This window comes from Siphateles boraxobius, unplaced genomic scaffold (assembly GCF_051911475.1).
Source record: "Siphateles boraxobius isolate OS27281-9 unplaced genomic scaffold, OSU_SipBor_1 19, whole genome shotgun sequence".
In the NCBI taxonomy this organism is placed as follows: Eukaryota; Metazoa; Chordata; class Actinopteri; order Cypriniformes; family Leuciscidae; genus Siphateles; species Siphateles boraxobius.
In genome coordinates this window covers 22,318,352-22,332,723 of record NW_027508799.1, presented here as the reverse complement: position 1 = coordinate 22,332,723, position 14,372 = coordinate 22,318,352, and the positions used below count along the sequence as shown (strand labels likewise).

At 37.3% G+C, this 14,372-nt stretch overlaps 1 protein-coding gene and 1 long non-coding RNA gene across 2 annotated transcripts in view; one reads left to right on the top strand and one right to left on the bottom strand.

Annotated features, from left to right (window-relative positions):
- The window catches only part of LOC143741809 (uncharacterized), a 69,798-nt gene that overhangs the window by 53,380 nt on the left and 2,046 nt on the right, over positions 1 to 14,372 (top strand). Inside the window, exon 5 of the long non-coding RNA XR_013205238.1 lies at positions 7,204 to 7,258. This is a non-coding gene — a long non-coding RNA (uncharacterized LOC143741809). The remainder of the gene's footprint in view (positions 1 to 7,203; positions 7,259 to 14,372) is intronic.
- On the bottom strand, positions 10,657 to 13,003 carry cdkn1ba (cyclin dependent kinase inhibitor 1Ba). Its single transcript, XM_077234267.1, has 3 exons — positions 12,262 to 13,003; positions 11,997 to 12,114; positions 10,657 to 11,448 (listed from the first exon to the last, which is right to left on the bottom strand). The coding sequence occupies exons 1-2, from the start codon at positions 12,737 to 12,739 to the stop codon at positions 12,002 to 12,004; spliced, it is 591 nt and encodes a 196-aa protein (XP_077090382.1). The 5' UTR covers positions 12,740 to 13,003; the 3' UTR covers positions 10,657 to 11,448; positions 11,997 to 12,001.

The window sequence follows — 14,372 nt, the reverse complement described above, 5'->3', positions numbered from 1 at the left end:
ATTCATATCGAGAGAAAGGGAGTGGGTTGAAGTGGAGAAATTTAAAATGTCGGATCAGCTGACTTGTAGCTAGGTAAACTTCACGCTTTCCATGAGATAAACGCTTTTGCACCAGAGTTTGATTTGAGGCTGTTGGCGTTTATCCTGAGGGGATTTTTTTTCCACTTCCTCCCTCTCTCTTTCGCTCTCTCTCTCTTTCATAATGAGTTTGCTTCTCTATTCGCCAATGCCAAGACATTCCACAAGCTGGTAGTATTTTTGTTCCTTTGGCAGCTAACCCCATGTTCTTCCACGCAATGAAAAGGGAGACTGTGGTTTCATATATCTGGTCTCTATTCAGGGACATTCATCTATTTACTCAGCCACAGAAAAAAAAGCATCTCTATTTGCTATGAGAATCCTGCGCTCAAGCCATGAATGATATTACCTGCACCATCCTGGGCTGAACCGTAATTACGACCTCTTATTGCCCCAGCCCACAGATAAGGTAGATTTCGTTGAGGAATTCCTTCGTCATTCTGACACAAGCTATGATTGCGGATCTTCTCTCGTATGATCTGATATTCCAGAGATGTTGTCAGAAATACAGTCCCAGTCACCTCCAAAAGAGGGCAGCACTCTGCATTGGAGACTTGTCACAGTGTCCGCTCAGGTCAAGAAATGTGAGAGAACACTGACTTGAGGGACTTGATGTTTTAAATCAGGATGTTTTACAGGATATATTCCACTACTGTGTGTAAACAAAAGTGAATTTATTAATTTATAAAAGTGAATTTATAAAAGTGAATGTGCCCAAACACCAGAAGTGTTTTTAAGGAGTCAATGAGTGTGATTTGTGGTGCATGACCATGCAAAATTTGCATTATGTTAGGCTGTTAAAGTTGGTTGTAGGGGTGTTGTAATGTGGTTGCTAGGATATCCTGGGACTTTTATCACAGATTTTTACTGTGTTTGATCGCTTTTTGAAGTGCAGTTTACAGTATCTGTTTACCAGTATCAGTTTACCAATGCTGACGGGTTACACATCAACGTTTTAAAAAGTATGAGCATTCCTTATTGGATTTTAATCATCTAGGTTGGTTTCTGGACATTCAAATGTTTACAGAGTGAATATGTATTTAGAAAGCCTTGAATAAATTTGAAGTTAAACACACCACACCCAAGCATGCAGGCCTGTTGTTATATGTCATCATCATGATATGGGCTGTAAAATGTCAACGAGCATTTTGTTTCGGCTATATTTGAGTGGTGCCTGAATACACAATAATTACAATTTTGTAGGTAGAGCAGGTCTAGACCGTTTGATATGATGTCTGTCTTCCCACGAATATGCCGGGTACGTGTGCTGTACACAAGTGCGTCTTCTTCTACCACTGTTATTAGTGCCGTCTAAACATTCTCCACATCAAACTTGAAATGGGTCAAAATTACACAGGTATTTTAGCAAGTTTTAGATTTAGAGATAGATGTTAAGCATGTCGGATGCTTCATTAGTGTCAGTTTCGTTTCTCTTGATGGCTCAGCAGCCTAAACACATGCTTCTCACACCACAGTCCCTCAAGATCCTGTTACAAAATACAAGGAATGGTCAGTTTGGATGAGTAATGTACAATGGATTAGTAACAGTGGTTGAGTTATTGTCCAATAATCGACTAATCAATTACAGAGGCATTTTTTAGATCCAATAGTTTAACTGTTGGTGCTTTAATGTGTCGGTGTGCTTGTATCCTATTGGGGTCAAGTGAACCTGTAACCTGCCTAATTATACAGAATCTCCTTGAATCCCCCAAAAAATACACTAGCTGTTCAGACAACCCTCTGTCTAGTTGACTTTAAAAATATGTAGTTTTGCACATCCATAGACAGTGATTATCATTCTCATGGCTGCCATGGGCTGTTACACAGTGTTGGGCATGACGTTTGAGCTGTGGTTTAGCAGTGAGACAGACATCAGTGGTTTCTGTTAGATGTAGGTGTTCGCCAGGCTTTGCAGACTCTGTCTGTGGCTGCCGTAGGCTTGAAGGGCTTCTGTGGTGGGTGATGTCTGCATTTTAAATGACTTCTGTGTGTTTGTGCAGCAAGCAGAGCAATCAGATAACCATAGGCAAAGTTGTTCTTTTTATGCTGCTTTGAAGCCAAATAGTCCTGCTCTTTCACAATGCTTAAAAGGGACCAGATATCTTTAAACAAGATTTGAAGGTATGCCTTCTGAGATTGAGAGGCTTCTGAGATGTTGGTCAAAACCCAAACTAGAAGTTGACACCACACACAATTTCCATTCCTTCCAGCTTCCATACCTGTCATGGCGCTGCTCTGAATAAGGTCTACTGCAAAACATTTCATTGTAGCTGAATCCTATGAACAAAAATCAACAGGCTAAAGAATACTTACACAAGGAACTCTTGCTTTTGCTAAAATAACATGGCAAAATCAATTTGCTTAACTAAAATAAATTCCAAGCATTATTAAAGACAAGTAAACACTCAGTAATTAAAAAAATAACAAATTAGCAATCGGACAAATAAATACAACTGAACAAAGATACAATTGAAATAAACAGTTTTATGGTATTCAGGTACAGAAACTTTAATAAAAATTTAAAATAACACTGCATTTTATAAATGAAATATTCATTACAAAAATAGTTACAAAAGTTAATTAAAAAAAAAGCGAGTGAACTTGCTCTTTGTCTTTGTTGTTTGATTAACGTTATTATAGAGACGGCAGCAGAAAATCAGGCTGCTGTCACTTTAAGAGCTGCACGGATCCAATATACTATTACACATTTTTTTTCAACTGTTTATGTTCACTTAAGACGTAACTGACACGTTTACGAGGATATTTTAACGTGTTTGTCCGTTTAAGTGCAAAAAGACGCAAGAGAACTCATTTCAGTATGGCGCACTATACTGTATGATGTGAGAACGTTTTGGATGTGTGTGCAGAACAAAAAAAAACAGCGTGCGGGTCTTGCGCTTGAATGGTTTAAAGTCATATTAAAAATCACTTTTCCTGTATGCTCATTTTGGATGTGTGTGCAGCACAGAAAACAGCTGCGTGGGTCTTCTTGCACTTGAATGGTCATATTAAAATGCACACAAAGGATTCGATATTTCTAAATTTTATAACAAGTATCCAATTCCTGACCTAAAGTATCTGATTCCAAAATTGGAATTGATTTTCGATTCCCAACCCTAGTCATGCACCATCAAAAAGTAGTTCATGTGACTTTTTCGCTATATTCTAAGTCTTCCTAAGTCATACGATAGCTTTGTCTGAGGAAAATAAATAAATATCTCATTTGCTGTGGCTCTAAAATCTCATTTGAGTCATTTTAAACATGCGCATAATCAAATTAGGTGCAGTGATCAGTCATGAGACATGAGACCCCTATAAAACCAAACCAATCTCTGTTACCTTAAATGATATGTTTATCTCTGTAAAGCTGCTTTGAAACAATCTACATTGTTAAAAGCGCTATATAAATGAGGATGACTTGACTTGACGTGAACCAAATAAATTTAGCATCATTAGTTGCAAACTTGGAGCATCACCTTTGATGTGCCATATTTGAATATATACAAATGTGATACCTGCAGGAGTGGTGAAGATTATCAGTGAATAATGACTCGGGAATGTTTGTGTTGAGCCTTTGTTCATTTTTGACAGCCACCATTCTCTTGAATTGTATGTAAAAGAGCATCGTGGACATTTCTCTAAACATCTCCACGCCACAATACAAAAAGACTTGCATGTTTGGAATGACATGAGAGTGAGTAAAAGATTTTTGGGTGAACTATTCCTTTAAACATCTTTATTCTACATCTCTTTACTCCTACTTGTGGCATTTTACAGAGCTAGCATTCAACGTTTCAGTTCACCCTGCGTAGGAGGCTGCAGTAAAGTGTCAACTTAATTAGCACATGTGCAGTTCAAACTAGAATGTGAATCTTGAGCTTCTGAACTTACTGCATGGGCTTCTGAGCTTCTGCATTATTTTAAGTAGCATAATAGAGCAAAAGGTTTTGCTAATCATTTCTAAATTGAGCAGAACAGTTCATTTGAGAGTCAGTGTAAGACATAGGATGGCTACACTAGATTTCACACAAGAGTATGAAGTATCTAATGCTGATAAGAGTGTGTCATCAGGTGCTTATATTTGTTTGTGACCTCTAGTGTGGGTTTAGAGATCTGAGAACCACAACAGTGGGTGTAAAAAATACAAATTCTTCTTCATTTAACCCCTACACGTTTTACTTAGTATTTAGTATGCCACCATTTAGTATTCCAGATACTACAATCGTTCTGAAATACCATTTTTGTTAAATATTAGCATAGTTACAAATTAGCTTACCTGACCTCTCACCTGGGATCTTTCTCCTGATTTTATCAGCACTAACTGGATTAGTGAGATACAATGTGAAATTGTAAGTTAGCTTTGTTGACAACAAGATCAGCTTGAGAGACCTGAGGTGTGATGGGCCTTCTGTAAAAATGTTGTGCTGTAGGGTATTTGTTTGTTTGTTTGGGAAAAAAATCAATCAACTGTGTTAGCTGGATGTGTAATATCTTTTCTTTTCATAATTGTTCTTGAGATACCTTGGTAATAAACCTGCATGCATTAAAAAATCTGCCTTTTTTTACTTATCTTTTTTTGTCTTTGTTGCATTTAGCAAAAAAAGGTTTAAAACTTACAAAACAAACAAAAAATTCTGTGAAAGTTTACAGCAATCAAGATTGCTCCATACACGTCTCTTAAAGGCCTTCTCCTGATGGTTTTAAGTAAAAAGAAAACATTTACCCTCTGCTGATTCACATAGGTCATATACACTGACCTTCAGCCTTCACCCTTCTTTAAGCAGTAGCTGTTTGTCACCTCATAGAGTGTCTGTTAATTCCTACAAAGAGAGGTAGCTTGACCCTTGAAAGGTCTTTGACCTTTGAGATTTCCTCCAGCCGCACCGCTGGAACAACGTATCTAACATGCTGCAGTAACACTAACTGGAAAGTGAAGTCAAACTGTGTAAAACCCATAGACTGTAAGAAAAATATGGACGTAGTGTCTGTGACGTCACCCGTAGGTTTCTGAAGAGCATTTTTGAAGGCCAAAGTGGGCGGAGTCAGCCGTCGCCATCTTGGCAGCGCGTCACACCCGGTTAACCGAAAATGGGCACAGGCGTTGAGTTATAAAAAAAATCTGTTAAAATAACTGTTTTCTGTTTGAATACATTTTAAAATAGGATTTATTCCTGTGATGGCAAAGCTGAATTTCCAGCATCATTACTCCAGTCTTAAGTCACATGATCCTTCAGAAAGCATTCTAATATGCTGATTTGCTGCTCAGATAACATTTATTATTATTGTCGATGTTGAAAACAGTTGTGCATTTTTTTCAGGATTCTTTGATTAATAGAAAGTTCAAAAGAACGGCATGTATCTGAAATTGAAAGCTTTTTTAACATTATACATGTCCGTTCAAAAGTTTGTGGTCAGTAAGAATTTTTTTTTTTTAAAGAAATTAATACTAGCAAGAATGCATTTAATTGATCAAAAGTGACATTAAAGTAATGTATAATGTTACAAAAGATTATATTTCAAATAAATGCTGTTCTTTTGAACGTTCTATTCATCAAAGAATCCTGAAAAAAAATTGCACAACTGTTTTCAACATTGATAATAATAATAAATGTTTTTTTTATTACAAAAGCGTACCGATCCCATACATATATATATACACTCTCATGATCTCCTTAAGAATTAGAGCTAATTGTTTTTCTCTCTCTTACACCCACTTTTGCCTTTAAAAATATGGCATGAGATAAAAGAAATTAAAGCCAGTTGATCAGTACAGATAAAAAGAGTGAATGCACAAGGAAGGGGAAAAAAATTTGGTTGACCCCACGAGTACAACACTGAGAGCAAACCAAAAACACACATGCATGTGAAGTTCACAGCACGATGTTGAGCTTTGAGAGCCAGAAAACAAAAAAACCCGCTGGCAAAGGTAACTGTTTACATCCTTCTTTTGGACACATTTTGGGCCAACTAAGACCGACTATCTGCCAGAGGTTGTTTCTCTGCCTGGCCGACACAGGTTTCTAGTTGAGCAGAGGACAGCCAAAACACATGACTGCTGGGCAAAGAGAGGCCGAGAAACAAAAAACACTGAGGCTCATAAAACTCCCTCAAATTAATAACAATGCAAAACAGATGGTATGTTTCATTTCCAAAATAAGATTGAGATTCACAAAGGTTCCATTCCTAAAAGGAGGGCCAAATATGAGGTCATATGCAGAGCTGTGCAATATCTATTAATAGGGCCAGCTGTAAACATTTTCCGATTTTACGATCCTTCTCCTCTCATTATCTGCAAGGTTGTTAAATTAGCCTTCAGCTAATTTTGTCCTGAAAATGTGGTGTAAGTTTGACAGAGCTGGAGGGACGTTTGGCTGTTCTGCGCCTTATTGTTGCATGTGTTGAAATTTGTGATTACAACTTGCACACATCTAAGAGCTGATCTCAGAGATTGGGACTCTGTAATTAGTCACGAACGCAGCAAGTGTAAATAAATGGCGGCAAAGACAAGAACGAACCACCGCACAATCTCCCGTATCCTATATAGTACATGAGCTCATCTCTGGCTGTGATTAGTTTTGTGCTGTGATATCATCCTCCCCTTTACGAGGTGCACAACTCGAAGGTCAGAAGTTGAGTTGTTGACCATCTCTGCTATCTGTATGCCTGCCTAGAGTTGTTCTGTACCTTAAAACTGCTTGTATCATTATAGTAATAAATGTTTATTTCACCGAAAACGCATTAGGACACTTTAGAAATTATCTTAAATATTTATCAAATATAACACAAGCACACTTTTTGAACTAAATGAAGTTTGTTAGATTTTAAAGTATGTAGAAATCGTTTAAAATGAAGACAAAAAGCCATGGACACTTTCTGGTTGTCAAAAGTTGTGAAACATGTGAACTACACCACTAAAACGCCTGTGGGAAACTGACTTCATACATCCATGAAAAATTACCTTGAGAAATAATTGAAAAATGAAAAAATAAAGTATTGGAAAATTGTATATTGCTTCATTTACTGTTCAAACAAATACTTAATACTTAATAATAGTTGTGTGTGTGTATTTACACACACATTTATTTTTTATCTTTTATGTCTTACACATTTAATTATCTTTTGCAGTCAAGATGTCTTACACAAGTATCATGCCACGGCTGACATCTCAAATGCAAAGGAGGTAAAGAAAAATCCCTTTTTTCCTTCCACGTATAAGACATGTAATAGATGAAATTAATCCTTTGATTTCAAAAAGGTTAACTATAATTTGATATTAAAAAACCAGTTAATAACTAGTACAGGATCTTTAACTACTGCATAGGCCAAGCAAGGGCGTTGTCATTTGTGGTTTACAGCTGCAAATGTGAAACCCTCAGCTGTTTTTGTATTAAAATTACTGATTTCATCAGCCTGCTATTAGTGTTTACCAAGGCTCATGCCATGGCAGGCTGCCAGTTTATGAAGTTCATCACTCATTGACCAGAGGAGGACTTAGATTGTCTGATCAAGGGAAGGACTGTGTAACAAAGTCAGCAACCGTGGTTTTCTCACTTATTTGACCACAAGCCCGTATGATTTTCAGTGGAAAGATGTTTCTGTGAAAATAACCACTGATAGTATAAATTTTGTTTTCACTCGTATTAAAGATTTCCACCCTATACTGAATATTCTATCATAAAGCTTCAGATGTATTATTATAAAATTGGAGACTTTATTAGTATTATTATCAATTTTTATTTTTTATAATATTAAAGTAATCAAAATAGTGAAATTACAGAATTAGAAGTATGGGAATAATGTAGTGGGCAAAAATGCTTGGCACACTCTGGTTATTCATCAGCTTCATGAGGTGTGTATCCTGGTAGTCCTCATGTACGTATGCTGGACACATGAGTGCTTTTCCTTCACTGTCTGCTCCAACACATGCAAAAGTAGTTATAAATGAATTCATTATAAAGGTAATACAAATAATATGCAGGAATTTACATTTGTCAATAAAAAATAATTTCAAACGTTTAAAGGTTTTTCAAATTATGTAAAAAACGAATTTAGTGAAGTGTGTGAAAAGTGTGGATATGTTTAAATATTTATTTTATAAATCGCTGTAAGTCAAAGTCCAATTTAACAAATTTGGGGTTTCTTTATTTATTTTTTTCTTCTTCTTCTGTTTTTACCCTTTGGTATCAAACACCAACTTCAAAACTGATTATTCTTAAATTGGAAAAAAAAAATTCTCCACACTAACATCCCAGAAAATGCTAAAATTTCTATGTTTGATAAACAAGTGAAGACAATAAAACTTCACTACATCCAGTCAATGAATGTATTTTTTTTTTCAGTTTCACAGGAAATTAATATTTATTTATATATGTTAGGACAATTGTATTTCTTATTTGTTATAAATGTATGTTTATTATTTTTGTAATTTCTGTCACTTATTTGAATTATAGACCTGATTTGTAGGCCAAAATAAGTGGGTGGGTGTAACCTTTTAAATTTCTGCTGTCATTATGTTTTTATATAACTTTTTCACGGTTTAAATCGGCGAATAGGCCCATGGTGATAACATGCACGATACAACTAGCCCCCTATTGTATATCGCACAGTAACATATTTTTGTCACCAGCACTTTCCCATGGTAAACATTATGGCTCATAACGAATCGATAAAGTAAAGAGAAGAAGTAGTTGTTTGGAAAATAATTTCGCGTGCCCTCGTGTAAATTGCGAGCGCTGTGTGTTAATGTGCGCTTCGTCATCTTATATGCAGCCGTGATTTTGAGGAAAAGTAGGACGGGGCTTTAGAAAGATCCATCCGATTTAACCCTCGGGCCAAACTCACCTCTCCCTTCCCTTTCGCTAACATCAGCAGAAATATCAGTCTGACCAATGGCTCTTATTCTGGGTTGTGCTTTACGAGTAGAACAGTCTGTACAAACACACTCTTTTTAGGCTACTCCAACCTCAGCGCGCGCAAAGCCAATCTCAGTGGCTGCAGTAAGTGGTGTGTCTTTCTTAATAGTTGTCTGATTGGACAAACCGTATGTCAGTATCTTGGCTTTTTTTCCCTCCGCATGGGACGTGTCCTTGTTTTTTCTTTTTTTCTTTTCTTTATTCTTTTCTGAATCGAAGTAGGGAGCTCAGCAGGTCGTGTGTTAGAAACGCAGGAGCTTTACACACAAACTTGTCGCACATTGAGTTAAATTATCAAAAGGAGCACAAGCATCATAATAGCTTTGACAAAAATCGTGTGTGTTACAATGATAACGTAGCAGAAGAATAACGTGACCGTGTAGCCTACGTTATCTCCAGTCGTGCAAGTCAACACGCGCGACCAAACAGCGGTTCTATTTGACATAGAATGAATGGTTCGCGCTATATTGCTTAAAACACTGTTTATGAAATATATTACAGCTTACTCAAAACATACCGGGTCAGTTGCAGTATTTTGCAGTCAAAGTTTTCTTTTTTGACATGCTATCTCAGAATAATATTCAGCACTGAGCTTGTTCCTATTTATTATTTTTCATATGAAATATTACAGGCACACATTATTTGAAGACAATCTAATAGGATTAAAAATAAATATTGCCACCAGTTTAATTGCAGGTTAATCATAACATGTATTACAGTAGGTCAGAAAATAATTAAACTTTTTAAAAGCATTTTGCATCCTACTTTGTTTAATATCACTAAATAAAAAAACTGGGCAGTTCAAATTAAATAATTGCGTATTTGTGCGCAGGTGCTTATATTGTGTGGGTGGCTAAACAAAGAACACAAATTCTTTAGGTTGTACAGGGCCAAATACCAGCACATACCAAATTAGCACTTGAGAGAGATGTATTTAACAGTTGGATAAAATTGTTGTAAATGTATTTCTGTTATTAGCACAGCTTAGAGTCAGTTTGGGGCTTTTGCTAATGCAGGGTGTGAGTGGTGTATTTAAGTTTCCCCTAAGAGTGTGTTAACATTCAGAGGTTTTTCTGCACGATATAATGGAAAGGAGTCAGGTGAAGGTGTCCATGTCATTATGGTTTAATCATCTCATTTATAAAGCAGTACACAATCCACATCAATGTCTTAATAGGCTCAGTTTGCAACCTTGCACAAATTTGTGAAAAAAAAATCTTATAAAAAGAAGTACATACAGAAAATGCACAAATGCCACTTTGGATAGTCTTAAATGACAAAAAGCTTGACATAAATAAGTTAGTATAATTTCCTCAGTGTTTTTTATCCTTTTTTTTTCTCTTCTTTACAAAGCAGTATGCACAGGTACACTTATATGTTTTTCACACTTGCTGTGTAATGTCTTAATTTAGTTTTTTTGCCGGTTTATACATATTTTTGTCATTGTGCCATGTCATGTTCAACATGAAAGCCAAATATGTTGTGGCAAAAAAGTAGCTTCATGTTGTTCTTAGTTGTATGGCCCAGTGTTAAAGAAAAAAATTATTTATATATATATATATATATATATATATATATATATATATATATATGTATATATATAAACATTATGCTACACAGCAATGAATAGAAAAACATAAAATTGACCCAAAAAAAAGCAAATCAATTGGTCACTACAGTTGCACTTTATTTATTTTTTAATGTGTACTCAGTAGGATTTGAGTTTATGAGAATTTATATAATTATGCCAAAATAACAAAGGAAATAATTTAAATAAAAGAACAGAAAATTAGTGGAATAACCCAGGGATATAATACTGTAAAGAAGTGTGAAAACCTTAATACCACACTAGGAGTCACAGTCCCTTCAAAGAAAAACACAATTGACCAGGTGCTGTAACCTTGGCTTGGAAAATCATATTAAGTACCAATAAACATGAACGACATTAATGCAGACAGTGACATTTGTGCAGCTTAAAAATGGCCAAGATTGTGCAGCTTGACATAAATGCCAGCCAAAACTGAGACAATGGGATTGTTTAACCTAATTAAAGGAGCATGGTGTGTGTGTGTGTGTGTGTATATATATTTACTTTAAAAGGGTTAATTTTAGGGAGACGTTTAAAAACTGCACAGCAATTCTTCAAGTCAAACGCACTCCATTTATAAATGATTGTTTTTTAATCTTAATATTACATTTAAATGTGCTACATATAAAATGAAATTATATACATAGGTAGTAAAAGAACAAATGAAGCAACTCCAATTGCACACTGCTACATGATCTGCTTTTGAGGCATATATATTTTGTCGAGTGCCAAAACTTTAGTGTAAAAATTCAGTGCTTATACAGCCTCTCCAAGGCTCGATTTGTTTTTTGTTTTTTCAACTGCTGTCCCTGTTTACTTCATAAAGCTCTTGAAGTATTTGATGGAGAAAATAGGCGTTTTCACCTCTCTCTGCAGGGAACAAAAAAAGTTGATTAGCAAAGGGAATAACATGTCGAAAGCCAGAGCAAAAATGTCACTCAGAATCACACAATGCATTAAATAACTTTAACGGCAAAATATTTCAGAATGCATTATAAAGCACTGGGAACGGAAAGCGAACAATTTTGCTCGCAAGTAAATGCCTGCATGCATTGTGAACCCGGACCCCCTCCTCCGCGCGCACACGCATACACACACACACACACACACACACACACCCTACAAGAGACCTGCTGACGTGTTACTACAATGTTGTGCATTTGAGTCGACTGTCACTCGCGCGGTGACAGAATGTTTTGTTTTAAAACGCCAAACCGGATAGTTTAGACTGATCGCGTGGAGCAGCATCGACTAGAAACAAACATTAGTAATGTGTTACAATAAAACAGGCACAGCAATAAACACAACCAAACAAACAGCGACATTTAAAATTTTTATACGAAAATAAAAAAATGTTTCATACGCGTTTACAAATTCCATCCCAGGACCAGTACGTTACGCACGAAACTCACTCTGACCTTGTTTACGTTTTGGGATCTGACTTGCTGGGCGCTTGCTCGAGCGAACTCGTCGTATCCGGACAGCGGTTCTCCTCGTTCGCGTGCACGTTGGGTCTTTTGCTTTGGCAAGGAAGATCTATTGGAAGAATGAAGACTGTGTTAGAAAACTGATTGATTTCCGTCTCGCAAGCAAATGCAAGAGGAGGGCAAAGCGTTTGTCCCCCGAGATCAACGCGCAAATAGCACTGTCTACTGCGCTGTCACGAACTCGCAAAACATTTACCCCGATCCTCTGTTGACGATCTTTTCCTCGGCGTAGATAGCGCCGTTCGACAGTCCGTCCGACTCCCGGTCTCCGCGCTGTCAGAGTCCCCCTCTACGCTCTCCAGGGAGGGAGTTTTCGTCAACAAATAATCGTGGTTCCCGTTATGGTCCACAGTCCCGGTAGAGGTAACGTTAGCCCGTTCTACGTGAGGCGGTCTGATGTAAAACTCCGGGACCTCTTTGGCGTCCACCTCCTGCCACTCGTAGTTGCCCGGCGCGAGCGGCTCGTTCTTGGCGAAGTCGTAATTCCATTTTTCCTTGGACGCTTTCTCCATCTCCCGCATTTGGTCCTCAAAGTCCCTGGCTGACTCTTCGCGATCCCCGGAGCCGAAGAGATTTCGGCAGACCGGCGGTTTGGCGTGGTCCGCCTGCCTCGCGTCCACCCTCTCCAGCGTGGGACTTCCATTGGAGACGCGCACTTTTGACATCTTGCACATGAAAGTTTGTCCGAGATTCGCAGTCGCAATCGAGCCAGACGCAGTCTAACTAAAAGCGAACCCTCCCAAGAAAGCCGAGTGAATCGCTGAGCGCACGCATAACAAACGCGCGAATGCGTGTAGAAAGACTAGAGCGCGTGGAAAACAAGTCATGAAAACAGCGCGCGGCTCCGAACACGTCTCGTAGTAATTCCGAAGAAAAACAGACGGGTCATTCGAGTAGGCGAGCACCCAATATGGCGATCGCAAGTAAACTGGCTAGGGGAAAAAAGATTGACAGCAAAGGCTATTTAAACAGAAGACGCCTTTGATTGGCCGGAGGGGCACGGGGCCCGCCCACCGTTGAAAAACGATACAAACAGTAGAAACTCGCGCTCCCTTCAGTTTGGTGTTGCCATGTCCTCTTATTATAAACCACTGTGGCCTAGTTTATTATGGTAGTATAAGCAGTGGTTCTGAGCCTTGGGGTCCGGGTCCGCTGCCAACTTCAAAGGGATTGTCAAGATGACTTCAAATTAGACAAGACATTGAGATTCAAAACCTCAAATCAAGTAGATAAAATAATAATAATAATAATAATAATTGCAACGCCTTGGAGATTTTTCTAATAAAATATATTTAATTGCGTAGAAATTCGTATAAAAACAAATACTTGTCCAGTAAATCAGTAATGACTGAAATAGTCATTTAAATTAATTGATTAAAAAGTATGGGAGGACATTAACTCCTAAAACTTCTGGGATAGTGAAACGTAGATATTTGAAAATAAAGTATTTGTTACTTTTTTGATTATATGAAAGACATAAAAAAATGGTTAAATATATGAAATGTTTTAATTTGGATCTTGCTTTTCTTTTGTGATCTGGCAACACAGCTGCAGATTGGAAATTTGTTTAGCCATTTGTGTAAATCACATGAAGGTATTAAAAAGATGATAGTAACACTTTATAATGCACCTAGCAAGTTTTAGCTGTGTCATAAAGCTGTAATATACAATATTGTGTAAATGCATAAGACAAGAACATTATTATGATAATGAACATTACTCCCTTCAGTGGAGCAGTGTCACTTTCTAAACCTCAGTGTGATCTGTTATCTCCTTGCCAAGTCTGAGGTCATATTTGGCAGACGGCTTATCTCTGGCAGACTTTGGCATTACCAATAATAAGTAGCTGAAATGTTCCAGCACCCCCTACAGAATTTTTCAATAATGTCTGTGAAGACTTTTAAGTGTTAGCTGAATGATGAGGTGAACTGATGACTTTAGGAAGAAAATGTAATTGCCACAAACACATACAAAAGAGTTATGTTGTGAGAACCAAGTGACTGTCATAAGGTTTGAAATCAAAACATATTTTCATGGAGAATTGTGTAAGAAAGACATGGCTTTACTGCCATCTAGTGGGTGTAATGAACGATATCCAGCAGAAAAAGCACCTGGCATCAGTGACTCTTCCTGTTGGCAGGAGATAATCAGACTCATTTTGCAAATATTGGTAATGTGAGGAGTGATGTTCTGGATTAATAAAGGAGTTTACTCCCTAAAAGGAGTTTAAATTAGTATATGCTCAAGGATGATGTCTGACAGCAATCCCTCATTGGTTATGGCAACCGGTACTGTAGGTGACTCCCA

Bases quoted from the DNA above. Each gene is read 5' to 3' on its own strand.
- cdkn1ba (XM_077234267.1), bottom strand. From the start codon at position 12,739: ATGTGCAAGATGTCAAAAGTGCGCGTCTCCAATGGAAGTCCCACGCTG. The intron at 12,115-12,261 runs GTAAATGTTTTG...TTCTTCCAATAG, and splicing joins ATCGTCAACAGAGGATCGGG to ATCTTCCTTGCCAAAGCAAA.